General features: G+C 43.0%; 1 protein-coding gene across 8 annotated transcripts in view; it reads left to right on the top strand.

Moving 5' to 3' along the window:
- The window catches only part of B3GNT2 (UDP-GlcNAc:betaGal beta-1,3-N-acetylglucosaminyltransferase 2), a 28,180-nt gene extending 4,424 nt beyond the window's left edge, over nt 1-23,756 (top strand). Inside the window, exons 2-5 of one of the 8 annotated variants that reach the window (XM_045446179.1) lie at nt 711-800; nt 7,496-7,634; nt 15,130-15,253; nt 21,213-23,756. In XM_045446179.1, the coding sequence (XP_045302135.1) occupies nt 21,222-22,415 (1,194 nt within the window). In that variant the 5' untranslated portion in view covers nt 711-800; nt 7,496-7,634; nt 15,130-15,253; nt 21,213-21,221 and the 3' untranslated portion in view covers nt 22,416-23,756. Of the gene's footprint in view, nt 1-710; nt 801-7,495; nt 7,635-10,887; nt 10,902-15,129; nt 15,254-16,127; nt 16,135-21,212 lie in introns of those variants that run through there. The other 7 variants (XM_045446177.1, XM_045446178.1, XM_045446182.1 and 4 more) reach the window with 7 other exon arrangements.
- Nucleotides 23,757-26,640: the final 2,884 nt, after the last annotated feature.

Consider the following 26,640-nt stretch of genomic DNA (forward strand, 5'->3'; position numbering starts at 1 on the left):
TCGTCTTAGATGTGACTCCTTTCATAGAGATTGATTTTGCCTGTTCTCGAACTTAATATAAGTGGAATTACAGAGTCATACAGTGTCGAGTCTTTTATGAAACAGACCTGGTTTTGAGTTGCATTTCTGCCACTGTGTGACTGTGATTCCTGTAACTAAGTTACTTAACCTCTCTCTGTGTTTCTTCATTTGTGAAAGGGGGAAGATAAAGCTCTCAGATTTACTAAGAAGATTCATGTGATCATATACTTACAGTATCTAGCACTGTGTTTGACATACACTTTCCTTGTCGCCCTTTTATTTCTTTCAAGGATGATAACTAAAGCAACTATATCTTTCTTGTTTTAATATGCCGTTTCATTATAAAAGTTATGTTGATCTTTTACTGGAAGTTAGAAGCCAAGTCTTTGTTGATTTAATATTTTGTTGATGTAGCTTTCAGCTTAAATAAGATGTATTATGTCTTAGTAATTGATCTCCTATTATTTTTAATTGACATTTCCTCTGTAAGTCATGAAATGACAGTCATTGAAATGTAGAGCTGATCAGTCACTTGCGATCACCTGCGTGGAATGAGCTGTGGTGCAAGGAAGACAGTTTACACTTGATTATGAAGTCTATGGAAGAGTTTAGATAAGAGGCAAGAGTAAGTGGCCGGGATATCCAGAACAATGTTTACTGCTTTATATTTTGTGAAATAATTGTTTCAGAAGTGAAAGCACAGGACCAGTTGTTATGCTCAGATGATCGCGTGCTCAGACAAACCGTTCAAAACATTTTCAGCTTCTATAATCTTCCTGGTAAGTGGCATTATATATTCAGTGGTCTCCTGTTCTCAGTGTTTTGGTGGGCTTTTTGGATACTTTCTATTTTTGGAGACATACTTTAAATGTAACTTGGGTGGTGCTCTGGCATTCTTTCTAAAAGACTTTTTCCTTATGATGTTTATTTAGGGAGAAAAATCAAGGTCAGGTAAAGGCAAATAAAATTAATGCCACCATCTCTTAACACTGTAACGACTGTTAACTTGGTTTGGATTCTTCTAGGTTCTTTTCTTGTATCTGTACACTTCTGGACGGGGCTTATGAAAAACACATTGCTGATACTTTACGCAAATTTAAAACAGATTGTGTGGCCTGCCTAGACCTGACTGAGAGGGCAGGAGGCTTTGAAGGCTTGAGTTCAAATCCATACCCAGCCTGGCCCCTACTTGTGGCCATACCATTGTCAGGAGTGCTAGGCATGCAGTCCCCCAACACTCCCATCAGGTCCCCTGTCCTCCACATTACAGCAGCTGAGAGCCAAAATCTGTCCTTGGGACCCCCTCCCCCTAAGACCTCAAGATGATGTGTAATCAGATGAGCATTTTATTCACTTGATCAGCATGCATTAACTGAGCACTTAGTGTGTGCCTAGCACTGTGCTTGGCCCCATGTGTATTCCTAGATGGTCCAGGCACAGTTCTTGCCCTCGAGTTAGCCGTCTGTGACACCTCTAACCTGGAACCCATGAAAGAATGCTCTTGTAGAGGTGCAAGCAATGTGCAGTTTTGGAGGTAGCCCAGAAAGTCTTCCTGAGGAAGTGGTATTTGAACTTAGCCTTCACCGATGAGTTAATAACTTTTCAGAGGGCAGAGAAAGGAGAGCAAAGGTATTTCAGGCCTGTGGTAGTGTGTCAGGGAAACAGCAGGTGATTTCATGGGTTTAGAGGTCCGGGTGTTTAGGAAAGGGTAATAGGACACGGTGCAAGCTCAGTGACCATGCAAAGAAGTGGCACTTGATAGCTAATGGAGGTCATGGGAGCCATGGAAAGTTCTTGTGGAGAGGATGTGGTGACATCTCAGGGTCAAGCTTGCATGTAGGAAGATGAGATGGATGCAAGGCAGGTGTGATTATGGGCCTGGGTCATTTTACAGCCTCCTGATGGGGAACCTTTTTTCCAGTTGCCCTACAACAGTGTATTCTCTGAAAGAAGGTGGAGGAATCTTTACAATTGAAAGTACTTTATATGCTTCTTGACACAGTAGCTCCTACTGCCCCTCAGAATAAAGCCAAAGTTCTTCTGTTACCTACCAGGCTGTTGGTTCAGTTTACTGCAGTGACACTGGCCTCTGTGCTATCCTGCCTCTGGTATTTGCACTGGCTGTTCTCTCTTTCTGGAATTATCATGCCCCACTCCTGCTACCTTCTCGCTGAGAAGAGAGGTTTTGTCTGACTGTCCTTATCCTATCTGTACTGTCCTTTATATTTGTGTAAGTTCCTATCAACCTTATGGTAATTGACCACATAACTTTATTCTTGGCTGTCTGTTCATTAATTAATTTTTTAAAAATGTTTTTATTTATTTTTGAGAGAGAGAGCATAAGCAGAGGAGGGGCGGAGATAGAGGGACAGAGAATCTGAAGTGGGCTCTGCACTGATGTCAGTGAGCCCGATGTGGGGCTTGAACTCATGACCTGCAAGATTATGACCTGAGCCAAAGTCGGACGCTCAACCAGCTGAGCCATTTGGGCACCCCATTATTTGTCTGTTTTAAATACTACTCAGTTAAAACACGTGCTTGCTACTTGTTGGATTCGGTCACTTCATCAGTCTTTCTGGGGGAAATCTGAGGGCCCAAACCAGGCCAGGGATAGTACAGGATTAAAGTGTGAATATGTGATATATTTGAAAGAGAATGAGAGATAAAACCAGTATAGGGAAGTGTGAAGGGGGTGAGCTACAGATATAGGTACATGGGGGAGCTTTTTAACATTTAGGATATTGGAGGCTCTAGCGGTGTCTCAGAGGGTCCAGGGGACAGGAGTGAGGGAAGACCCAGCAATATAGGCTTAAGCCCAGAACTGTGGAGAGCACCAGTTTTGGGGCATGGGGCCAGGAGCAAAGCTGCCAAGATGCAAGAGAACCAGGAAGAGAATCCAGGTTGGGTGGTCTTGAATTTGAGGTTGGGGGGAGGGGGAAGCAAGGGTGGTGGTCAGCAGTGTTAGGTGCTCTGGGAAGCCAGGAGAGGCTGAGGACTGAAGATTCTAGAGGATGAAGGGAATTGGAAAGGTCCGGGCATATAAAAGGGCATGACCAGGAGCAGAACCTTTTCAGAATATTGGCAGAGAAGGGAAGGAGAAGCTTGCACCTGGAGCCACTGGGAGGGAGAGTTTGAAGGTGAAGGAGAAAGTGGAGATCCACCATTGATACACGGGACCCCAGGGGAGCAGCAAGGGCTGTCACAGGGGATGGTAATCTTAGGAGGGCTGGGGAGTGACTTACTGTCAGGGGGAGAGTGGTCCTTGTGGAGAACTTGAAGTAGATTTTGGTCCCAGGGCTGACTTCAGGGGAAAACAAAAACCAAAAAACCACACACACACACACACACACACACACACACACACACACACACACCACACACACCACACACACACACACACACACACACACACACACACACACACCACACACACACACACACACACACACCTCTTTGTAACCATGGCAACCCAACTTAGCTTCTGTTTCCTCCCCCACCCGTGCAAAATAGAAAAAAACCTGCACAGCCAATCTTACATGTTGATTGTTAAAATCCAATGCCATCATGAATATGAAAGTGTTAACACTCCAGTAAGGTTATTTCTATGTACCATAAACTTGATAAGGCTTTTAATTTGTGCTTCAGAGTTCTGTTGGTGTTTATTTTCTTTGAAAAGCACTTAACATCCAAGAGCTTCTCTGAACTACTGCTTTTGAGTCCTGATCAGAGAGTAACACAATAGTGGTTTTAAAACAAACAAACAAACAAACAAACAAAACAACCTTCAAGTCTGGCTCTAGATTGTTTGTTGGGAGGCCTAGTGACGTTTTTAGAATCAAATTTGTTTTAGCACTGAAAGGGTCAAATTGGGTTTGTTACAAATACCATCTTTTCTAAATATTTAACATTTGGAACTAAAGAAATGTATTTTGCATTTATTTTATGGCTGAATTTGACGCTTATTTATAAGGAACTTATGTAACATTTATTCTTTATAGTAAATGAGATGTAGCTATTTTATTTTTCTTCCCATCACCACATAAGGAATTATTTTCTTCAAATGAACTTAAAATATCTCTCATGAATACTCCTATTTTTAACTGTTTCTCTTTTGAATTTTTTTCCTTAAGGTTCTGATGGAGGCTTTAAAAAAAAAAGCTCTTTATAATGGAGATTTTCAAACTAGTACAGATACAGAGAGTGATATAATGAAGCCTCAGGTGGCTGTCACTGGTTTCAGCATGACATTTCTTTTTTCGTCCCTGCCCCACGCATGAGTGGGAGGCTGTGTGGGCAGCACCCAGAGCGGGAGGGCAAGGCCTGTGACACCTCCAGCTCCTCAGTTGGACAAGTAGAAACCATGACAGTGTTTCGACCCCCATGTCGAAACATGGGGCTCCCCCATGTTTTGCCCCGTGAGGAGCGAGAAGTGGGCAGAGGGTGGACGTGGATTGCTGTGGTCCTGATATTTCCAAGTAGATGACAGCCTGGGACATGTGAAGGTGACATTCACAGATATACTTAAAATTAGATGATTTAAACCGCTTGGTCAAAGAGGCCCAGTTTCTAAGCTGTTCTGTTCTGTGCTCTTATATTGAGCAAACATGTTCTCTTTTATTTTGGCAACATAAATTTTTCCTGGCAGGTGGCCAAAGAAAGAAGTGTTACCATTTCGTCTCTTTAAATATGTCGACCTGAGTTTTGGTTGAACAGCCCCCCTTTTAATAGAACATTTGGATAAAAGGCCAAAGTATCAGTTTTGATGATAGGTATTTTAAATCCGTATGACTTATTTTGATATCTGAAAAAGCAACTTAAAAACAATCCTCAGGCTCCTCTTAGTAACTTTCTTGAGATTTAACATTAGAGGAAAGGAGAAGAGGCAGGAAAGGGAAAGGAAGCTAGGGGAAGGGAACTGGGGGGGGGGTGTATTTTGCTTGTTTGGTACCCTGTTCTGAAGTTGCCACCCTAGGGTCACTTGTCACTAGAAAGGTTGTCTACTGGGATGAGGATGGTCCCTGACTCTGGAGAAGAGGTGGCATCCCAGGGGAGCCTGGTTTAATTGGACATTCCGTGTGTGTGTGTGTGAGGAGCAGCACCTGGCATTCACTCTGTGTGGTCGGTTTGCTTTCTCCTCACAGCTATAGCACAAGTGTGGTGGGCGCCTTGGTCCTGCCTCCCTCAGGGTTGAGGAGAGTGGGGTCTTGGCTCCCCTTACCGTTTGGGCTGGGAAACACTACTGGGGTTGAGGAGTGGGTTCTAGGTAACTAGTTCCTGGTACTCTTTTTCTTTTTTTTAATTTTTAAAAAATTTACATCCAAATTAGTTAGCATATAGTGTAACAATGATTTCAGGAATATATTCCTTAGTGCCCCTTACCCATTTAGCCCATCCCCCCTCCCACAACCCCTCCAGTAACCCTCTGTTTTCTATATTTAAGAGTCTCTTATGTTTTGTCCCCCTCCCTGTTTTTATATTATTTTTGTTTCCTTTCCCTTATGTTCATCTGTTTTTCTCTTAAAGTCCTCATATGAGTGAAGTCATATGATATTTGTCTTTCTCTGACTGACTGATTTCGCTTAGCATAATACCCTCCAGTTCCATCCACGTGGTTGCAAATGGCAAGATTTCATTCTTTTGATTGCTGAGTAATACTCCTTTGTGTATATATATATATACCACATCTTCTTTATCCATTCATCCATCGATGGGCATTTGGGCTTTTTCCATACTTTGGCTATTGTTGATCGTGCTGCTATAAACATTGGGGTGCATGTACCCCTTTGAAACAGCACACCTGTGTCCCTTGGATAAATACCTAGTAGTGCAATTGCTGGGTTGTAGGGTAGTTCTCTTTTTAGTTTTTTGAGGAACCTCCATACTGTTTTCCAGAGTAGCTGCATCAGCTTGCATTCCCACCTGGTACTCTTTTTGAGAGCCTCCCTCCAGTTTTGGGGGGGATCCCGAGTGCCAGAAGGTAAGATTAAATACAGTGTGCACTGAGGGAATAGAGGATGTCCTCATGGAGGAGGTGGTGGAATTTGAACCACGGCCTTCAAGGATGAGGGTAGGATTGAGAAACAGAAGAATGAACATTTCAGGCTGGGGGAAGCTAGCATGAGCAAAGGTGTGGGTAGGAAGGACAGGAGTTGTTCAGTTGTTGCACAAGGGTGCAGGTGCCCAGGAGTTCTCTGGGAGGGGACTTTGAGGGTGACATGCTTCGATCTAGAATGGTCTTTGTGAGAGTGCTTAATGTTGATGGGGATGCCTACCTCCCTCTACCCTGCCCATGCCAACCACACAGTGCCATGCTTGTCTTCAAGTTTAGCGGCAACTGGGATGAACTTATGGGCTGGGAACCCATCTGGGTTCCCAGTTTCTGCCACTCTCCCTCCCTTCACTCACCATCTTGGGAACCTCAGGCCAGTTTTTGGAAGTGATTGACTTATCTGTAAAGTGAGGATACCTCAGTGACCGTTTCACAGGACTGAGTATCCACTTGGGCCCTTGGCATGCTTCCTGGCACGTGGACAGTGAATGGGTAAGGGCTGGTATGCAGTTGTCAGTTTGTCGTTAAAAGGAGCGTCTGGTACTTCCAGCCCATTCCTTCCTTTCTTGTCTCCTCTCTCCCCTCCAAGATATTAGATCTGTTGACTTTTTCTATTTTAATACACCGTCATTTAAATCTCTGTCCATGCCAATTCTGTACAACTTTCTGTGGTTTTTATGCATGTTTTTAGAGTCCTGGAGGCACAGTAACTCATGCCCCTTGGTGTCACCTTCATTGTAATGAAGGGCAGATTTTCTTTACGAAAACGTGGCACTGGAAACCCTCATCCTAGCAGCCAAGAAATCGAGACTTCCCAAGGCAACTTTTCAATTACTTAAAACAAACACAATGCATGTCATTGGTGTTAAATATTAAAGTTACAAAAGAAGTCTCATATGATATACACAGTCTCAGTTTGCAGCATGTTCAAATAACGTTTTCTTGTCTTGGGGAGGTTATCTATTTATTTTGGAAGGAAGACAGATGTAAACTTTTATGTTGCAGGAAATTGATGGACATGCTCTGAAATTCTGCATTTTGTGGGGACAAGAATTGCCAAATATAATTTAATAAAATCGGGAAGGGCAGTGGTTGATCTGAAAGTTTGTCGAGTTTGTTGGGAGTGACGTAGGTCAGTCTCTATGCCACATTGGATTTGGCTGTCCCGGTGCTTAACATTAAAGTGATTGTTTTAAAATAAAAAATTCCTACTTCTGTTTGTGGTCAGTTATCACAACCCATGGAATTAAGTGGTGGGCAATGATGTAATTTTGAAAGTTAATTTTAAAACTCTGAGGAGAGTCAACTTTTAATTTTGTTAAGTTAGTCTTTAAGTGAAAATTTCCTGTATTTTACTATGTAAAATGCCAGTAATCTCTTCTCCAATACTTACATGAAAATATCCTTTCTTATTGATTTCATCAGCTTTTCGTTTTAAGTGTCTGTAGACACGAGGAGTCCACATAGCAGGCACCAAATTACCTCCTCCCCTCCCCATCTCTGTTCATCAAAATTGCCAAGCCATGGCAGATGGCCTACTTACTTCCAGAAGCATTTATATAAGGTCAGTTTGATACCTTCGTTTATATAATGGGATTCTGTTTCTAGTCCAATACTGTAATTTATGCCTGTGCATTTTTATTAATTTGTAATTGTCTTTCAACCCTTGGGCCTCTGTTTGTTTATAGATTTATTTAATCAGATTAGACTGTTTCCTGAGATGTTTTTAGGTGATGTACTGCTTCTGATGAGTGAGGGGTAAGGCATTGAGGAGGAAAGCACTGGACTTGGAAAAGGCTTGGGACCCTTAGGAAGAGGACTGACCTGGACTGACAGATAGCCGGGGGGCCAGGTAGGGTGCTCTGGGGGTGAGGGTGGGGGTGTTGGAGATGTAGGGCCTGTGTATGAAAATTATTCAACCATGACTTGTTTAGAGTGATGTTGATTCTTGATCATAAGGACCAAAAAAATAAAAAATTACAGTTAGTCCTTGTTTCTTTACTGCACCTCCCCTTTTATGTCCTTCTTTTCCTCAGATTCATTGACAAAATAGCAATATATTGTCTGAGTGGCAGACATGAGAGATACAGAAATTAATATGGCCCAGCCCTTGTCCTTGAGGCTCCCACATCCTGTGGGTGTGTCAGACTTGTTAGCAAGGAGGTGTGGGGAAGTCAGATAAATATGTGTGTTAGGGGTTCCAGCAGCAAAGGGGAAGTACCACAAACATACCCAACGGGAGGAGATCAGGGATGGTACCACTCCGGGCAGTGCTGGGGCATTTGGCCTTTTGGCCTTTTTGTTTTTTATGTTGAAGTCCTAGTACTGAAGCTGTAGACTATGAGAAAAAGACTTTGTCCCTGACAGTAATTCTCACTGCTGGACTCACTGCCCTGATTGTTCCTGTGGGGATGTCGGACAAGACATCCTTCTGATGCCTTCATTTCCTCTTCTGTAAATGAGTTGATACGAGTAGATGAGCTATAAGGCCCTGGAAAGGAAAGTTTTAACGGCTTCTTTCTGATAACGAAATTGGTATATGATCTCTGTGTGGAATGTGTGTGCTTGTGAAGGAGAAACCCAGTGAAAGGCTGAGTGGTACAGTTTTGTGGTCAACGTTTGCTCTTTGATCATCTCTTCTGGTGAGGGCTGGTGTCCTTTCCTCTCAGAGCTGGGGGAGTGGAGTTCTGGGCCAGATTAGTTCTGTGCACTAACCTGTAGCAGGATGGAGGGCCGTGCTGGGATCCCTCGCTTCAGGCGGTGGTGCTAGAGGGGAAGGGAAGAAAAAGGTCACATTTTCTCTGTAAACAGCTCTCACAAAAGAGTTTGCCTGGAGAGTATGTGATTAGACCAGTTTCAGCCCCTGCCAGTCTCTCATTCTATAGCGTGGGTAAATTCCTCACACACATCTGCAGGGACCTCACCCCTATCAAGGAAGGTGCTTACGCTACCAGACCAGGACTTTTGGCACCTCAAACCAGTGAACGGTTCCCAACAGGCGATTTTGTCTACAATGCTGCTTTCTCATGCTGATTAAGATTTTCATTCCTAAGTTATTTTTTTTTAAGTCCAAGCTTATCTAGGGATTCTTGACATCTTGAGCATCAGTGTTGTGTGGTAGAAAGAATAAGAGCTTAGTCTTAGGGTCAGGCTCCAGGGTCCAAATGTTGGCTCCACTGGGATTAGCTCCATGACCTCAGACTAATTGCTTCACATTTTTGAGCTTGTAGAAGATTAAGTGAGAGGAGAATCACTGACATAGGAAAAGGAGAAAGGGCATGAGGAGTAGGAAAACCAGGACGGAAGCATATTAAAGTGTAAATTAAAACAAGGAGATGTCCATTTTTTGTAAAGACTAAAAAGGACAGCGTCCACTATCAATGGACCACATCAGTGTGGCTGGCTCCATGCTCTTAAGTGTCCAGTGAAGATAAACCACTTCTGACCTTTCTTTTTGGTGGGGGAGATGGATGGGGAGAAGAGGAGAACAATTTGATTGGTTTCTAAATTATTTTAAACATTTGTGTTCTCTTGGGGCACCTGGGTGGCTCAGTCAGTTAAGGGTCCGGCTCTTGGTTTCAGCTCAGGTCATGATCTCATGGTTTGTGAGTTTGGGCCCCACATCCTGGGTTCTTTGCTTAACAGTGCAGAACCTGCTTGGGATTGATCCTCTGTCTCCCTCTCTCTCTGTCCCTCCTCTGCTCTAAATAAATAAATAAGCAAACTTAAAAAAAAAAATTGCGTTCTCTCTGTAGTTTTTCCAAAGGAAATCCTAAGACAAAAAACTTGCATTTATGAGGTTGTTCATCAGGGTTTTTTTCGATTATGTGGAAAATCATGAACAACTCCTTGGTAGTGATTGATAAGCCAGAACAAATACCCATGTTCCCACAAAGCTGTATGAGAGATCCACCGATAGAAGACAGACTACTCAGATTGTGCTCTTTCCCCTGTGAACTCAACCTGCTTTACAGAAATTAATTTGCCATGAATGCAAAAGTCAACTGTATTTGTCATCAATGTGCACATCCAATTCGAGTTCTTCATTTTTCCTTTTTTCATATTCCTGTGATTTCGCCAGTTTTCTTTTCTTCTTTTTTTTTGTAAATAGCGGGGCTGTGAAAGAAAACACATTCCTACAGTCTCTCCAGCAGCAGCACTTGTTAAGTTAGGCGTAGGCATGAGTCATCCTCTTCCAGCAGAGAGGCCCTGGGCCCACCAGCACCTACTTCCTCTTCCCAGTGTGGCCTCAGAGCCCACAAACTGGCCCCACTCAGTTCCTGCTTTGGCCTCTGCTATCAGCTAATGGACTGTCATGTATTTGTTGCCTATCTACCAGTTTACTGTACAGGGCCCATGTTTTATAACAAACCTTTGCTCCCAACTTCAGACTCCAATAAAAGTACTGTAGTTGGAGATGAATTTGGGTTGGTGATCTAGGGATCTAGAACTTGTGCCAGTTTTTGTTTGTTGTCTGATATGTGAAAATGGATCAGGGCCTTTAAATATTTTTCCTTTGCCTTGTATAAATTGAGGCTCTGAAGAGGGCGTTGCAGAAGAGTAGGATTCTCCTTCCTGGATCCCAGTGTCTAGAACCAGACTCCCCTACAGAACCTGCTGGTTTTCTTGCACTCCTGGGTACCTACAGGGCATGGCTTTTTCCAGCTCTGGCAACAGTGGCAGGAAGGGGAGCCTGGGCCCACCCCAGGCCACTGCTTCCCTGGCCCCTCTCATTAGCCCCATGTATATTCATACTGGAGCCCATGGTCATGGTCATCTAGTGAACTGGCCACCCGGTCTTTGTCCCAGGCTGCAGCCAGGAGCTGCTCCTGTCTAAGCCGTTCATTGACATGCTAACCTGCCACGGAAGGGGGTCTCCCTACTTCCTTGTTCCAGCAACATCCTGGACTCCCTGTGTGTGGTGACCCCCTCTCCACCCTCGTTCTCTCTGAATGCCCACCAGCAGTCTCAAAGGTTTGTTTTCTCTCATCCTCCTGATGGGGACACCACGTGTTCCAGGCTTTGTGCCTGCACCCCAGAGGGTTGTTCCTGCTCTCCTGGTGACTCAACCATCTCTGGCCCGGGAACCTGGGAACTTTTCCGCCATCCATACCTTCTCAAATAAGCTCTGAAGCTGTCTTCCACGTTTGTCCTTTTCCTGGTACTTTTCATTTGCCAGAGACTACTCTGTGGAGTTCTGTTCCGTCCTGTAGTTACTCACTTACTATATTCTTAAACTTGTGCTTAAATTATTGTGTGGTCTCTGCCTCCTGGTTGGACCCAGACTGAAACATATCCCGTGTAACCCAACGAAGCAGAAGGATGAGTCAGAGAAGTCTCGGCGGCCCATTGAGAGCATGCCAGATAACACTGTTTGTGCGAGGATCCTGCAGCTGCCAGTGGAAGTACTTACCAAGCCATAGCCACGTCCAGCTCTTAACAAGGGCTTTCAAGACACGTGAAGCTCCACAGGAAGTGACTACCTGCACTTCAGTGTTTCTTTTCTAAAATGATTTCCTGCCTTAGGGAAGTGGGTGCCCTCAAATTGTAAGTCTGTACTAAGGGCCTGCCTTCCTTTAGGGTTCACCCTGTGCCTCACCATCACGGCCTGGATGGTGGTAACAGTTCTTCCCCCACTTGCCCGCTCCCCACCAGGAAGGGGGTGTGGAGGCTCCTCTGTTTTGGGATAGGACAGAGGAAGGGTCTGCTGCAGGAGGAGGGATGGAGCCCTCACCTGGAAGCACTACTGAGTCCCGTGCGTGTGCATTCCCATGCACAGGATGTGCCCGAAGCACACCCACAAGTATGTTGCCTTTGGTGGGTCTGGGGCTGACTGTGGGAGATGGGGGGCTGGGCTATAGTGTCCACCCCTGTTTACTTCTTCAGATCTTATCCTGAGCTCTCAGGTTTAATATGGGCTCACTACTTCTGAAATTCATCTCTCTCAATTCTAGAAAGATCCTTTAAATTTTTTTCTGTTGTACTTCAGTGATTTAAAAAGAGAGACAGATTTATATAAATATGTGTGTGTCATTTACCAGCGTGCTCATACATGATTTCCCAGTGTCCTCTCTTTGGAGGAGAGGTATATGTGTCTAGTGCAGTTTCTACTCAGTGAACTTGGCCAGATGACCAAAATATCTGTCCATTCAGCAAATGCGGAATGACTTTCAGGTGCCACGTGCTGGGGTAATGGTGGCAGAGTGTGAAGACTTTGATCATGCAATATGCCCAGGTGTAGGCCAACTGATCAGGAGAGGATGCCCTAACTCTTGGGAGGTGGGTGCTTCAGCCAGGAGGTGACACTTGAGCTAATTTGGAAGGAGTAGAAGCTCTCCAGCAAGGCCTAGCAAAAGGAAGGCACTCTGCAGATGGCAGAGAGAAGCTGAGATTTTCTGGAAGAGAAGTGTGTTTGCTGTGTTTGCATGTTAAAGCGTGGATGGTGTTGGGGTGGCGGCTGTTGGCTGGAGATGATTTGAAGGGAAGCACAGATAGTTATGAAGTACCCTGGCTGGGACCAGAAGGGTGTGTGAGTTGGAAAACTGGAGGACTGAGGCTGGTGTTTAGGTTGGGACATATCACTGGGTAGGTCATCTTGTAGAAAAGGGGGAGAGGCCCTGAAGCCCTGAGCTCCAGCTCTGGGAATGGAGAAGAGAGGAGTTTTTTATTTTATTTTATTGAGGTTTATTTATTTTGAGAGAGACAGGGAGAGAGAGAGAGAGAGAGAGAGAGAGAGAGAGAGAGAGAATGAATATCCCAAGGAGGCTCCACACTGTCAGCGTGGAGCCCAATACAGGGCTCGAGCCCATGAACCGGAGCCGAAATCAAGAGGCGGATGCGTAACCAACTGAGCCACACAAGTGCCCTAAGGAATTTTAGAAGACAACACAGTTAAGGTTACCCTTTGAGGGAGCAGCAGCCTGTTGGTGGTGGTCTGACCACACCAGGGGAAGAACATAAGCAGGGAATGTGTGTTTGTACAGGGGGCTGAAGACTGGGTACTTGAGGAAGAGGGCATATTTGGGAGCATGGTGAGAAATAAGGTGGCAGGCTATCACAGTGGCTGGTGGCAGAGCCTGAGCAGAATAGAGGAGAGGTGATGGCAGAGGTACAAATCACATTATGGAGGTGGGTCCACAGGACTCTGCTCCTTGGTTGGATGTGCAGAGCAGGAAGGGGCAGCAGTTTGAGGTAATACACCCAGGTGCCTGTGAAGTTGATCCGTTTTAAATAGGGGGCCTGAGAAGAGGGACCCCACAAAGCTTGTTAGAAGCTAATATCTGCAGTTAACTGAGTCAACTTGTGATCCTCAGTCAACCTGTGATCCTCCTTTTGGAGGTGATGTTTAAGGCAGTGCATAGACAAGTTCCTAGAGAGAGCAGATTTATGAAAGGGGCAATGAAATGTGCTTAGTGTTGGAGGAATCAGAATCCTTGAAGGAGAACTATGGAATGCCCATTGAGTGATAGACAACTGGTGTGGTAGGTAATTTCATCCCCATTTTACAAATGAGGAAACAGAGAGGTCAAGTAACTGCCCAAGGTCACACAGCTAGTAGGTAGCATAATCAGAATTTAACTCTGGGCTGTTTGACTGCAGATGCCAGGCTGACCTTCAAAAATGAAAATGGATCTGGGACATTTCTGCCCTCAAACATCTACCAGCCTTGTTTTATAACTACATAATCTTTTACATTGAACATCTAAAACTGTTGTCAGTTTTACAAAAAGCAGGGTCAAGATGGCCTCTGGGAGGGTTAATTCCCTGCCATCATTTGCGCATTTTCTTCTTCCTCCTTTTCTGAAAGTTCTGTACATGTTTATTTGAAGAATGAACTTAGTGATTAATTTTATCTTAAATGACAAATGCCACTTGAGGAAGTCAGCCATACCAGGCTTTGGGGTATGGGTAATCACTTGGGGACCAGAACATGTCCTGCCAGACACTTTCATGTATAATGTTGCCTGTGGGGATGTGTAGGTGAGCACATTCATCATATGTTCTTTTCCCTTTTCATTTCAAACATGAAGTACTAATATTAATGACTGTGAACCAAATTTCCTTGAATTTAGCCAGTAGTTTGTTCTATGACTTAGAGATTAGAAGGCAAAGTCAAAGACACATGTTCTCTCTCTGTGCCAGCCTCTAGGTCTATGGGGGAAGTCCTGGGCTTCCCTGCCCCAGCCCTGGCAAGAACCCAGGTCAGGCTTCTTGTTCCTATTAAGGAATGGGTTCTAGGTCTGGCCCAGCTCTTCTCAGCAGCTTCACTCAAACCCTTATCACCCCACTGTCTGCATGAGTGCTGGAAGCTGTTCTCTCCCCCAGAACCACTTAGCTGCAAACTGTCCCTGTCTCTGTTTATCGGAGCAGAGCCTGGAAGGGGCTGGCAAGGACTAGGCAACAGATGGGAGCAGCCTGGGAGGTAAGGATTTAGGAAAGCCATTCTCGCCAGGGTTTTGGAGGGTGGGGGAGAGCAGCAGCCAGCCAGAACCATGTGCACGTTCTCCAGAGAGTGTACGTGTTTCCCCTGCCCTCATGATATGGCAGTGGGCTTGGGCTCTTTCCCCCGTGAAGGGGTGTGTGTCTGGTTTGTGCAGGAGAGTGAGCAGGAAGCAGGGCCCCCTGGACACGAAGGCTGCTAGTTCATACTGTGGTTGAATCAAGAGCTTGAAATTCCAGCCTCCTTGCCTCAGCCTGACTGGACAGGGATGGCTGCTCATTTTATTTAATGGTTACACAAGAAGGTTTCCTTTATCTTTAACCTTGGGAATACTGGGGTGAGAATGTAGGGCAGTCTCAAGCACAGGTTTTGGGTCAGGCCTGGATATGATTGCTTGCTCTAGCCCTGATTAGCTATTGGTAGCCATCTCCCTAACTTGCTTGAGCTCCTTGGTTCTGTGTGTGTGTGTGTGTGTGTGTGTGTGTGTGTGTGGGCGCGTGCGCGCGTGAGGGGGGGAGGGGAGAGAGAAAGAGAGACTGACTCTCCTTGAGTTGGAGTTCTGTGAGAATGAGTCCTCTTGGCCATAATAAAATGTTTTCTGGCCAGCACTTTGTTTCAGTGTTTCTAGGGCTTTCAGAACTGGAGGCAACCTTTTAGGATGATCCACTTCAGTGGTTCCCACTCGAGTGTCCATGAATGAAATACTGGGATTGCTTGGACTGCATACCGGGAAACAAAATGAGGTATGTGAGGTATTTTGTCCAGGACTTAGTTTATAGAGGAATCAAGGTTACTTATTTACCACCCTGCCTCCAGTATCTGACTTTGACGGATGGTAGTTTTGTAGGTTAAAGTGTATAAATGAGGGGCGCCTGGGTGGCGCAGTCGGTTAAGCGTCCGACTTCAGCCAGGTCACGATCTCGCGGTCCGTGAGTTCGAGCCCCGCGTCGGGCTCTGGGCTGATGGCTCAGAGCCTGGGGCCTGTTTCCGATTCTGTGTCTCCCTCTCTCTCTGCCCCTCCCCCGTTCATGCTCTGTCTCTCTCTGTCCCAAAAATAAATAAACGTTGAAAAAAAAAATTTAAAGTGTATAAATGAAAAGCTTTAAAATATTTAATAACTCTTAAGGAGATTAACCACTGAAAGTAAGACTAGTGTCCATTAGTCATGACCCTGTGTGGCAGCATTCATTTGCATCATGGTTTAACCTTCAGACTCTAGAGCTGAGCTGCTTGGGTTTGAACTAGTGTGACCTTGGGCAAGTTCAGTCACCTCTCAGAGAGTATCTGCCTCATAGGATTGCTGGCGCCTGGCGGGTACCTAACTAAGTATTCAAAGAAAGTATATGTGCTCATAGAAAGCATCCTTTCTAATAGGTGACTTCAGATAAAGAGCACAGGAGATGTGCAGGTGGGCTAGGGGTGGATGTTGTGGCAGAGCCTCTGCGGAACACTGTGGGGTCCAGTGCAACGATATAGAGACTGTGGGACTGAGGCCCTGACACAGGATAGCGACGTGGGCTTCATAAATGGGAACCCAATCTCAGGAATTTTGTGTGATATGCTTCCTACCCCCATCCCAGGCAGTCTGGATGTTGTGGTAAGAGGCTATTCAAGGAGGGACATGGTGTGGCAGTGTTAAAGAATGTTAAAATAACCTATAATCCTACCGCCCCGATGAAACCAGTTTTGTTTTCGTGTCGTATTTTATCTGGATTTCACATAGTTTAAGCAGGGCCTCTGTGCTATTTTGTAATCCGTTTTCAGCTAACAAATACATTTTTCCTGTTTCTAACTTGCTTTCTAAATATTTTAATTGCAAAATAAAGAAGAAAGTTGTTTTCCGTTACACAGAACCAACTGAAGCGTTTTAGAAATTTCAAAACTGTTCAGTCCTTATTGGGGAGCACCAGGTGAAAGGCTAAGGTTGTTAGCATTTGGGATTTCTTCCTATTTCTGTTACTCATAAGAAAAATTCTGTGTTTCACAGTCAGAGTTGTATAACATCTTGCCCAGCTTTGGGGTAAGTTTTCTTACTCAAATTCTTTTTAAGCAATGTAACTTCCTGCTCAGAAAAGGACACGTATTGGTTTTATGTCTGTAATGGGAATATTTAGTCAGATATTCAGAGAGCTTTTTCCCACAGATATTTTTATGGGGGTCACTGTTTTGTCCTCCTTTCCATGAACTTTGGTTTGTAGTAAGAGTCTACCAAAAGCAGAGTTCTCATGAGAGGGACTGTGCCCAGGTCACAAATGAAAGATGACTTTTAAACTTCATGGAAAACTATAGTTGAGAATCTTGGTTTTCCCATCTTTTTTTCTCAGGTTGGAAGAAAACGTCCTTTAGCAAGTAGTGGGTAAGCGTTAGCCTGAGCTGCATGTTTGGGAATTTGGACAAGTAAGGCTGGCCCATTCTCAGAAGGGGGGCTGGGAGCTTCTAGGCACTCGCATTTCCTTTTCTTTGGAGAGTCTTAGTAATGATCAAATGTACCTTGGTACATTTGAGCTAACAAACAGAGTTTTCCTGTGCTTTGGGTTTTTTTCAGTCTTGAGCCAGCCCTCGTAACCTTGCTGTTGACCAGGGTCAGATTACAAGAATGTGGCTGTGCCTTGTAGAAAAAGGAGGAGATCCAAAGAGCCCTGGATTGGAAACCGAAAAACTGTATCCTCTCACCCTTGTCACTTAACTCTTATATAATATTTGGGCAGCTCAGTTAACCCTCTCTGAGCCTCCATTTTTCTCACTGTTAAGGCGCTGTCCTTTCAGCTTCCCTTAGGGGTGCAAATGGCAAATGGGCAGGAAAATGCCCTTCAGCCTGGAATCCTTGAGCAGATGTAAATAAAGTGAGGATGGTGTCCCTTTGAGAACCGTAAAGCTCTGTCTTGCCTGAGGTGGTGGGAAGTCCTGTCTGGGTCTTGATCATGGAAATAAAAGCCTGAATTGCAGTGGATGAAGTTGGGTGGCAAGCCTGATGTATTCCTCCAAATATTCCCGAAAGAAGGATGGGTGCTTTCCGTGATAGAATCTTCAGAGCATCACTTCAGACAGTTATGGCTGGACTCCAGATAGCCATAACCCTGCCCCATAACCTGGATGTACAACCAGCTCATGCAGCTCATTTATTTGGGATCGTCTCCCATCTTATTCACTCTGAATCTTTCCCTAGGAAAATTAACTTAGAGGTTCACAACCTGCTATGTAAAGTACTGTGCTTTCCTTTTTTCTTCTTTAAACTGACTTGTTTTACTCTAGAAATTTCAGAAGTAGTCTACCGATATCCATATTCCTTTTCTGAGTTGAAAATGCCTGAGTTGAAAATGTAGTTCTGAGTTCTGAGTTGAAAATGTAGTTAGCTGCCCCATAGTGTGTGCTGTTTTTTTCTTGAGTACCTTCGAAATCTTTGTCCTCATTGTAGTCTTTCTCCATTCACCCTCATACTTTTCCTTATTGCCCTTCCTTCAAGCTGTTTACATGAAGTGCCCAAGATGTAGAGATCAGAGATACTGGGTCAAATGCTACTGTAGCTGTAGGAGAGTTCTCCCAATTTAGAGAAAATTGCTTGTTTTTGAAAACTATTTTGTTTCAATTTAGAAGCCAAAAAAAAAAAAGGCAAAACAAAAAAAACCCTTAAAATTATGACTTATTTTCTAAAAAGATGGCAATTTCTTTAACTGTATGAGGTACCCATGCAAGTATATTCTAAGTGTCCATTTGAGTTCTCTTGTCCTTGCAAGTAAGGCCCAGAGTAAAGGGGTTTAGGTTGCCAAAGATGTATTGGACTGAGACCTTCAGTTTGATCATTAGGTTTGCCCAAAAGCTCATTTTAAAGGAGCCAACCTGAGGAGGGTGTGGACTCTAGACCTGGGTATGGGTGTTTGAATTATTCAGGTTGTGTGTGCCTTGGGGCCCTTTAAAACTGGAATTAAGGAGTAAGGAATGTCTTGTGGTTTTTTACTACGTTATCTGGAGGAAGTTTATTTAACAAGGCCCTTTCTTGGTAGCTCAGTGGTGGGGTTCTGGAGGGGTAGGTAGTGCTTCAGAAGGGAGGGGAGATTTGAAGTGGGATGGGGGCTGCTTATTGAGTGAGTTGGGGGCATCCACATAACTTGGTCATCTGCCATGTTTTCTAGATGTGCAAAAGCTTTAGAAGTATGGGGTAGGGGCCATTGTGTGTGTGTGTGTTTTAATATACTTTATTTTTTTTTTGAGGGGGGGGCAGAAGGAGGGAGGGAGGGAGAGAGAGAGAGAGAGAGAGAGAGAGAGAGAGAGAGAATCTTAAGTAGGCTCAATGCTCATTGGAGACCCAGTGTGGGGCTTGATCTCACAAACCTGGGATCATGACCTGAGCCCAAATTAAGAGTTGGACACTCGACCTACTGAGCCACTCAGGAGCCCCCTGTTGTTTTTCTTAAACACCTTTTACTTCTTTGTCTATAATCAGAGCTGTTGAGCAGTGGTAAACAGAAGCAATTGGTGTATGTGCTGCCGAAGCGAGCACATAAACAGAAGCAATTAGATGAGGACCTACTAAACAGATTTTAACAGACACAAAAGAACTTGTGAATTCCAACCCATCTCATCTGGGCTGTCCAGCATGTGATAGCTTCATAGCATTCTCAGCATGACAAATACTTTTACCTTGGGACTATCTGTTAGAACCCAGTAAACTTAAATATCTTCTTATATTAAAAAAAAAAAAAATAGGGGCGCCTGGGTGGCTCAGTCAGTTAACTGTCTGCCTTTGGCTCAAGTCATGATCTCGCGTGGTCTGTGAGTTCCAGCCCCGCGTCGAGCTCTGTGCTGACAGCTCAGAGCCTGGAGCCTGCTTCAAATTTTATGTCTCCCTCTCTCTCTGCCCCTCCCCTGCTCATGCTCTCGCTCGCTCTCTCTCTCTCAAAAATAAACATTAAAAATTAAAAAAAAAAATAATAAACACTATTCTTTGAAATAGGCACCCAGCTTTGTTTCTAGAGGTCAGAGGAGACTGACTAACTACCCTTTGATTTGGTGGCCTTGGAAGCTGGTTGCCTTGGCTGGGATTCCAGCTCTGCCTGTAACAGTTACTTCTTTAAATCTGTTTCCTCAGGTATAAAATGGGAATAAAGGTAACCACACCTACTTCATAGATTCACTATATCAAGTAAGGTATTACACAGTGCCTGGGACACAGTACTTCTAGGAATTCTTTTCTAAGGATAGATTCTCAGTGATAGAATTAACCTGGTAAGAACATTCCTTGCAGTGTATTGCCATTCCTATTTTTTGGGGTTGTCAAGTTTATGCTTCTTGTATAAGTCATCCATCACAGTAGTGCTCGAACTCCGGAGTTAACATCCCTGGCAAATAAACTATTTTATTGCTCTTTCTTCTGTTGCCCACAGCCTGAAATCTATTCTTGGCCTTTGATATTTCACGAAAATGTCATTTTCATTTCCCTTTTTCGTTTTGCTATGAACAGCAGAGATCTTAAGTATGCAATTTGAGTTTTGACAAATGTGTACATCCATGAAACCCTCATCCAGGCCAAGATATACATACTACATTTCTGTTCTCTGGAAAGTTCCTTCCTGCCCCATTCCAGTCAAAACCTCTATCTCTATCATTTTCAGGTTTTTAGATCCTAGGTTAATCTTGCCTTCTTGAACCTAACATATATGGAATTTGAGGTCTTCTTTAAAAAAACAAAAACAAAACAAAAAAAATCCCTCACATTTCTTTGTTTGTTTATTTTAAGTAATCTCTGCACCAAACATGGGGCTTGAACTCACGACCCCAAGATCAAGAGTAGCATGCTCTACTGACTGAGCCAGCCAAGTGCCCCTGTGGTCTGTCTTTCATGCACAGTGTACTATTTTAGCTAGTAGTAGTTTTATTGCTGGGGGTTATTCCATTGTATGAAATACTACAGTTTGACAGTCCGTTCTTCCGTTGGGGTATTTGGGCTGTCCTCAGTTTTTGGCCAGTAGGATAAAGCCAATATGAGTCTTGTCATTTTGTTTCTCTTAATACTCAGTCTCATCCACCTCCTAGCCCTGCAACCCTGGCCAAGCATCTTAATCTCTCTGCCTTGGTTTCCTCATCTATAATAGTGTGGATTGAGAAACAATTCAGGGTTGATATTACCATTTTCTAAAAAATGAAATAAAACAAAATAGAAAAAAAATCTGTGAATTACACAGAAACTCACACATTGTAACACACATATGAATACAGTTCTGTGTGTGAACTGGGTCACAATATAAAATGTATTTGTTATGAATTGTGAGTGAATCAGTTTACAACACACTGGTTTGTATGTGTGTCCTTGTAAGCAAGGCAGTTGAACACCTGTGGGGTTACTTAGTAAATGTATATCTTTGCCTTCAGGTGTCTAAAACAGCCACTCTATTAACAGTCACTTATGTACTGCTTGCTGTGGGCCAGCTACTGTTTCGAAAGCTTTTCATAAGCAACCATTCCATGAAGTGAGTTACTTCCCCCATTTTATAGATGGAGAAACTAAGACATCAGTTATACAACGTGCCCACAGTCACAGAGCTAGAATAGTAGGGCCATGATTTGAACCTAGGCAGTATGAGCCTCGAATCTGTGTTCCAAACCACTATTCCAAAGAAGATAAAGACAAAGAGGCAAGTGACATATGTCAGCAAATGCAAATTAATAAGTACCTAATTAATACAATGCTCCTCCTTTTTATTCCAGATATGAGAAATGAGTGTTGGACGTCGAAGAATAAAATTGTTGGGTATCCTGATGATGGTTAATGTCTTCATTTATTTGATTGTGGAAGTCTCCAAAAGCAGCAGCCAAGAAAAAAATGGAAAGGGGGAAGTAATAATACCCAAAGAAAAGTTCTGGAAGATATCTGACCCCCCTGTGGCATATTGGAACAGAGAACAAGAGAAGCTGAACAGGCGGTACAATCCCATTTTGAATATGTTGGCCAACCAGACGGGGGAAGTATACGGGTTTTCCAACATAAGCCATCTAAATTTTTGTGAACCTGACCTGAGGGTCATGTCAGTCGTTTCAGGTTTCAGCAATTTGCCAGACAGATTTAAAGACTTTCTACTGTATCTGAGATGTCGAAATTATTCACTACTTATAGATCAACCGGATAAATGTGCAAAGAAACCCTTTTTGTTACTGGCTATAAAGTCCCTCATTCCACATTTTGCTAGAAGGCAAGCAATTCGGGAATCTTGGGGCAGAGAAACCAATGTGGGGAACCAAACTGTAGTGCGAGTCTTCTTACTGGGTCAGACCCCGCCAGAGGACAACCACCCGGACCTGTCAGATATGTTGAAATTCGAGAGTGAGAAGCACCAAGACATTCTTATGTGGAACTACAGGGACACTTTCTTCAACTTGTCCCTGAAAGAAGTGCTCTTTCTCAGGTGGGTGAGCACTTCCTGCCCAAATGCCGAGTTCGTTTTCAAGGGCGATGACGATGTTTTTGTGAACACGCATCACATCCTGAATTACTTGAATAGCTTATCCAAGAACAAAGCCAAAGATTTGTTTATAGGTGACGTGATCCACAATGCTGGACCTCATCGGGATAAGAAACTGAAGTACTACATCCCAGAAGTTGTTTACACTGGTGTCTATCCGCCTTATGCAGGGGGAGGTGGATTCCTCTACTCTGGCCACCTGGCCCTGAGGCTGTACAATATAACCGACCGGGTCCTTCTCTACCCCATTGATGATGTTTATACTGGAATGTGCCTTCAGAAACTCGGCCTCGTTCCAGAGAAACACAAAGGTTTCAAGACATTTGATATAGAAGAGAAAAACAAGAATAACATTTGTTCCTATGTAGATTTGATGCTAGTACATAGTAGAAAACCTCAAGAGATGATTGATATCTGGTCTCGGTTGCAAGATGCTCATTTAAATTGCTGAAATATATACAAACTAAGTTTTGCATAGAAAGACATATCTTGAATAGTTCCCATGTTGTGTTCTTTCACATTAGGGGTAATACCTATGTTAAACCATCAGAACTGCCTTCATTAGTGGTATCCGTTTGAGGGCCTCTATACCCTCTGGTGTGGTACTTTCTGAAGAGGGAAAGCAGAAGATTGTTAACTTTTCACAGAGGATATGCTGGGAAAATTGGTTCCAGTCCTTCCTATGGCTAGTGGCCATTGTTTTCTAATTTGCCTTCCTTCTTAGCTGAAATCATTGATGTTTCTGGAATTTCCGGGTTTAGGTTATTTATGTTTTGCCCTCGTATGAGAGAGAGTATTCTTACTTTCCATTATAATGACTGAATTATCTGCAACTTAGGTGTTTATAGACATGCTGGCTACAAAGACCTCGTTATACATGATTCGGTGGTTTTTGTTAAATGCAATTCCATTTATGTTCATGAAATTTGGATGAATTTTTAAAATCGTCTACAGAAATTAACTTCTGTCAAAATTTCCTGCCACCCCAACAGTATTTTCTTGTTTTAGTAGGTCAGTTAATTTTGCAAAATGAGAATCACTGTGTGACATTTATCCGGTTTACCTTGTTACATGGTCTTATGACCGTACTAAGGAGAAAGCTTAACTGTCCTGATATTTGGTTTGCTGGGTGGTACCGTGATAATTCTCTAATTTTAGTATTTGAAGATCATGAGTATGATTCCATAATGGCCATCAAAAGATTGAATTGACCCTGGCAGCCATATTGTGCTTAGGAATTTTCGATGTGGACCAGGAAGGCATTTGTAATTTCTGAACTTCAAGTGAAAAGATTGAAATTGCAGACCTTCTCGTGAACGGATTGTCAGTTTAAAACTCCGGGATTCTATTCTTGCCATATTTTCACATGTCACGTATACAAAATTATTCTGAGTAGTGACTGCTTCCCTGTCTCAGTGTAGAAGTGCCTGTGTTTTTATTTATTGTTCAGATCAAAGACCAAAACATTTTCTTAAATATATTTTGTGTAATATTTTATTTGTATACAGTGTTGTTGATGAAATATTTAACTAGAGCATGATATTTTAAGTGTTAAGGTGTAACATATGTTAAATAAAGCTAACTGTTATTTTTGAATTTTAAAATTTGGCTTTTTTGGGGGGAGGGGTCTGTGAAGTACTAGAGTCGATAAAATTCTGCCAAACTGTTGCTTACCTATACTATCTTGTAACATGCTTTCTTGAAATATTTTTGTGTTTATAGAAATGATGCTTCTTACCAGATGTGATACTGGGGATTGTAAGATGATGGAAATAAAGTCACTGTATTTTTACTTGTCTCGTGTCATGTGTAATAATCTATGATCTCTTCTGTTTCCTGTATTTGATTACATTTTCCCAAAAGAGACCATTTTTTTTTCCACCCAGAAACTATTAATAGCAATATTGACCTATAAGTTTTTCTCTGTCTCAAGGGGTCGTCTGTCTTTGCATTTAAAATTCTTAAAAGTGTTGGGGCGCCTGGGTGGCTCAGTCGGTTGAGCATCCGACTTTGGCTCAGGTCGTGATATCGTGGTTGACGAGCTCGAGCCCCATGTTGGGCTCTGTGCTGACAGCTCAGAGTCCAGAGCCTGCTTCAGATTCTGTGTCTCTCTCTCTCTCCCCCTCCCCCACTCATGCTCTGTCTCTGTCTCAAAAATAAAATAGATATTAAAAATTTTTTTTTTAATTCTTAAAATTACTGGGGCACCTTGGTGGCTCAGTCAGTTAAGCATCTGACTCTTGATTTTGGCTCAGGTCATAGTCTCGTGGTTCGTGGGATCAAGCATCATGTTGGGTTCTGTGCTGACAGTGCAGGGCCTGCTTGGAATTCTCTCTCTCTTCTCCCTCTCATTCTCTGTCCCTCCCTTGCTGTCTCTGTCTCTCTTTAGGTAAATAAACTTGAAGAAAAGGTAAGAAATTCTTAAAAATGCTTTCCCATTTAGTCTTGAAAGAGGAGTATCAGTATTTATTTATGCTTCCATTTGTGGTGAGTAGAGAGAATTTAAGACAGAAGCAGCAACTTTTTAATTTTTTTGAGTATAGTTGTTACACAATGTTAGGTTCGTTTCAGGTGTAACTTAGTGATTAAATTTCTCCTTACATTATGTTCTGCTCACCCTGAGTGTAGCTTCCATCTACCACCATGCAACACTATTACAATATCATCCACTATATTCCCGGTGCTGTACTTTTATCTCCAGGAATTTTATTCATTCCATAATTGGCAGCCTGTATCTCCCAATCCCCTTCCCTCATCTTGTTTCTCTTCCCACCCTCTTTCCTCTGGCAACCATCAGTTTGTTCTCTGTGTTCATGGTCTATTTCTGCTTTTCGTTTACTCATTTGGTTTTTAGATTCTACGTATAAGTAAAATCACATGGTATTTGTTTTTCTTTGACTCATTTCACTTACCATTATACTCTCTAGGTCCATCTATGTTGTCACAAATGGCAAGATCTCATTGTGTTTTATGGCCGAGTAATATTCCACTATGTGTATATACCACATCTTCTTTATCCATTAATCTATGCATGGCCCCTTGAGTTGCTTCCATATCTTAACTGTTGTAAATAATGCTGCAGTAAGCATAGGGGTGTGTAGATATTTTTGAATTCGTGTTTTTATTTTCTGTAGGTAAATACCAGTAGTGGAATTATATAGATCATACGGTATTTATGTTTGTAATTTTTGGAGGAATCTCATATACATGTATGCATGTACCAATTTGCATTCCCATCAATGATGCATGAAGGTTCCTTTTTCTCTGCATCCTTGTCAACACTTGTTATTGTCATTTTGATTCTAGCCAATGAAGTGATACCTCATTCTGGTTTTGGTTTGCATTTCCCTAATGATGACACTGAGATACTGAGCATCTTTTCATGTGTCTTTTGGCCATCTGTGGGTCTTCCTTGGAAAAATGTCCATTCGTGTTCTCTGCCCGTTTCTAATTGGATTATTTTTTTTGGTGTTATAGAAATTCTTTCTCTCTCTATATATATATATATATATTTAAAATTTTTTTAATGTTTGAGACCGAGAGAGACAGAGCATGAACAGAGAAGGGTAGAGAAAGAGAGGGAGACACAGAATCTGAAGCAGGCTCCAGGCTCTGAGCTGTCAGCACGGAGCCCGATGTGGGGCTTGAACTCATGAGCTGTTAGATCATGATCTGAGCCGAAGTCGGACACCCAACCGACTGAGCCACCCAGGCACCTCTCTCTCTCTATTTTGGATTCTAACCGTTTTCTGGTTATATCATGTGCAAATGTTTTCTCTTATTCAGTAGGTTGCCTTTTTTGTTTTGTTGATGGTTTCTTTTGCTTCTTATTTTGGTGTAACCTCTATAGTTAGTTTTTGATTTGTTTCGCTTGCCTGAAGAGACATATTAGAAAAATGTTGCTATGGCAGATGTCAAAGAAATTATCTCTATTTTCCTCTGGGAGTTTTATGGTTTCAGATCTCACATTTAGGTCTGTAATCCATTTTGAGTTTAATTTTTGTGTGTGTGGTGTAAGAAAGTGGTCCAGTTTCAGTCTTTTACATGTAGCTGTCCAGTTTTCCCAACACCATTTATTGAAGAGACTTATCTTTTCTCCATTGTATATTCTTGTCTCTAAAGCAGCATCTTAAAGACTGTATTATCCTACCCCATGTCTATTTGAGGGTTTGTGTCCTTTTTCTAGCAACAGGATATACTGGGTTTTAAACCTTTACATGTTGCCTTTGGCTCTATCATGGCACCAACCGATCTTTGAGTTCACGAAACCCTCTCTTGGTGCCTACGAGATGGATTCTCCCCTGAACCTCCACCTCATGGATGTAAGCATCACCGTCTAATGCACTCTTTGAGAACTACTCACCTGAGCTCTAGCAGAAATGTGTTTGGACCTTTTTCACGGCTACTCCCAAGTCATGTCGATTCTAAGTTTGAAGGTCAAGGCTGAATGAACATTGCCAGGATTTAAATTTCAACGAACCCAAGCAGGCGTTAAAAGGCAAAGGATGAAGGAGACATCCCTGGCCCTGGTTTCCTTTCTTTAGTTGGTCAAGTGAGAATGGAACAGAAGGGCAGGAAGGGAATACTCTGAGTCACTTGGAAATTGAATCCAGAATTAAAGCGCCTTCCCCTTCCCCCCAGGTATGACCATCTGCTTTGCTACTCCTGATTGACAG

The sequence above is a fragment of the Leopardus geoffroyi genome, chromosome A3 (assembly GCF_018350155.1).
Source record: "Leopardus geoffroyi isolate Oge1 chromosome A3, O.geoffroyi_Oge1_pat1.0, whole genome shotgun sequence".
NCBI lineage: Eukaryota > Metazoa > Chordata > Mammalia > Carnivora > Felidae > Leopardus > Leopardus geoffroyi.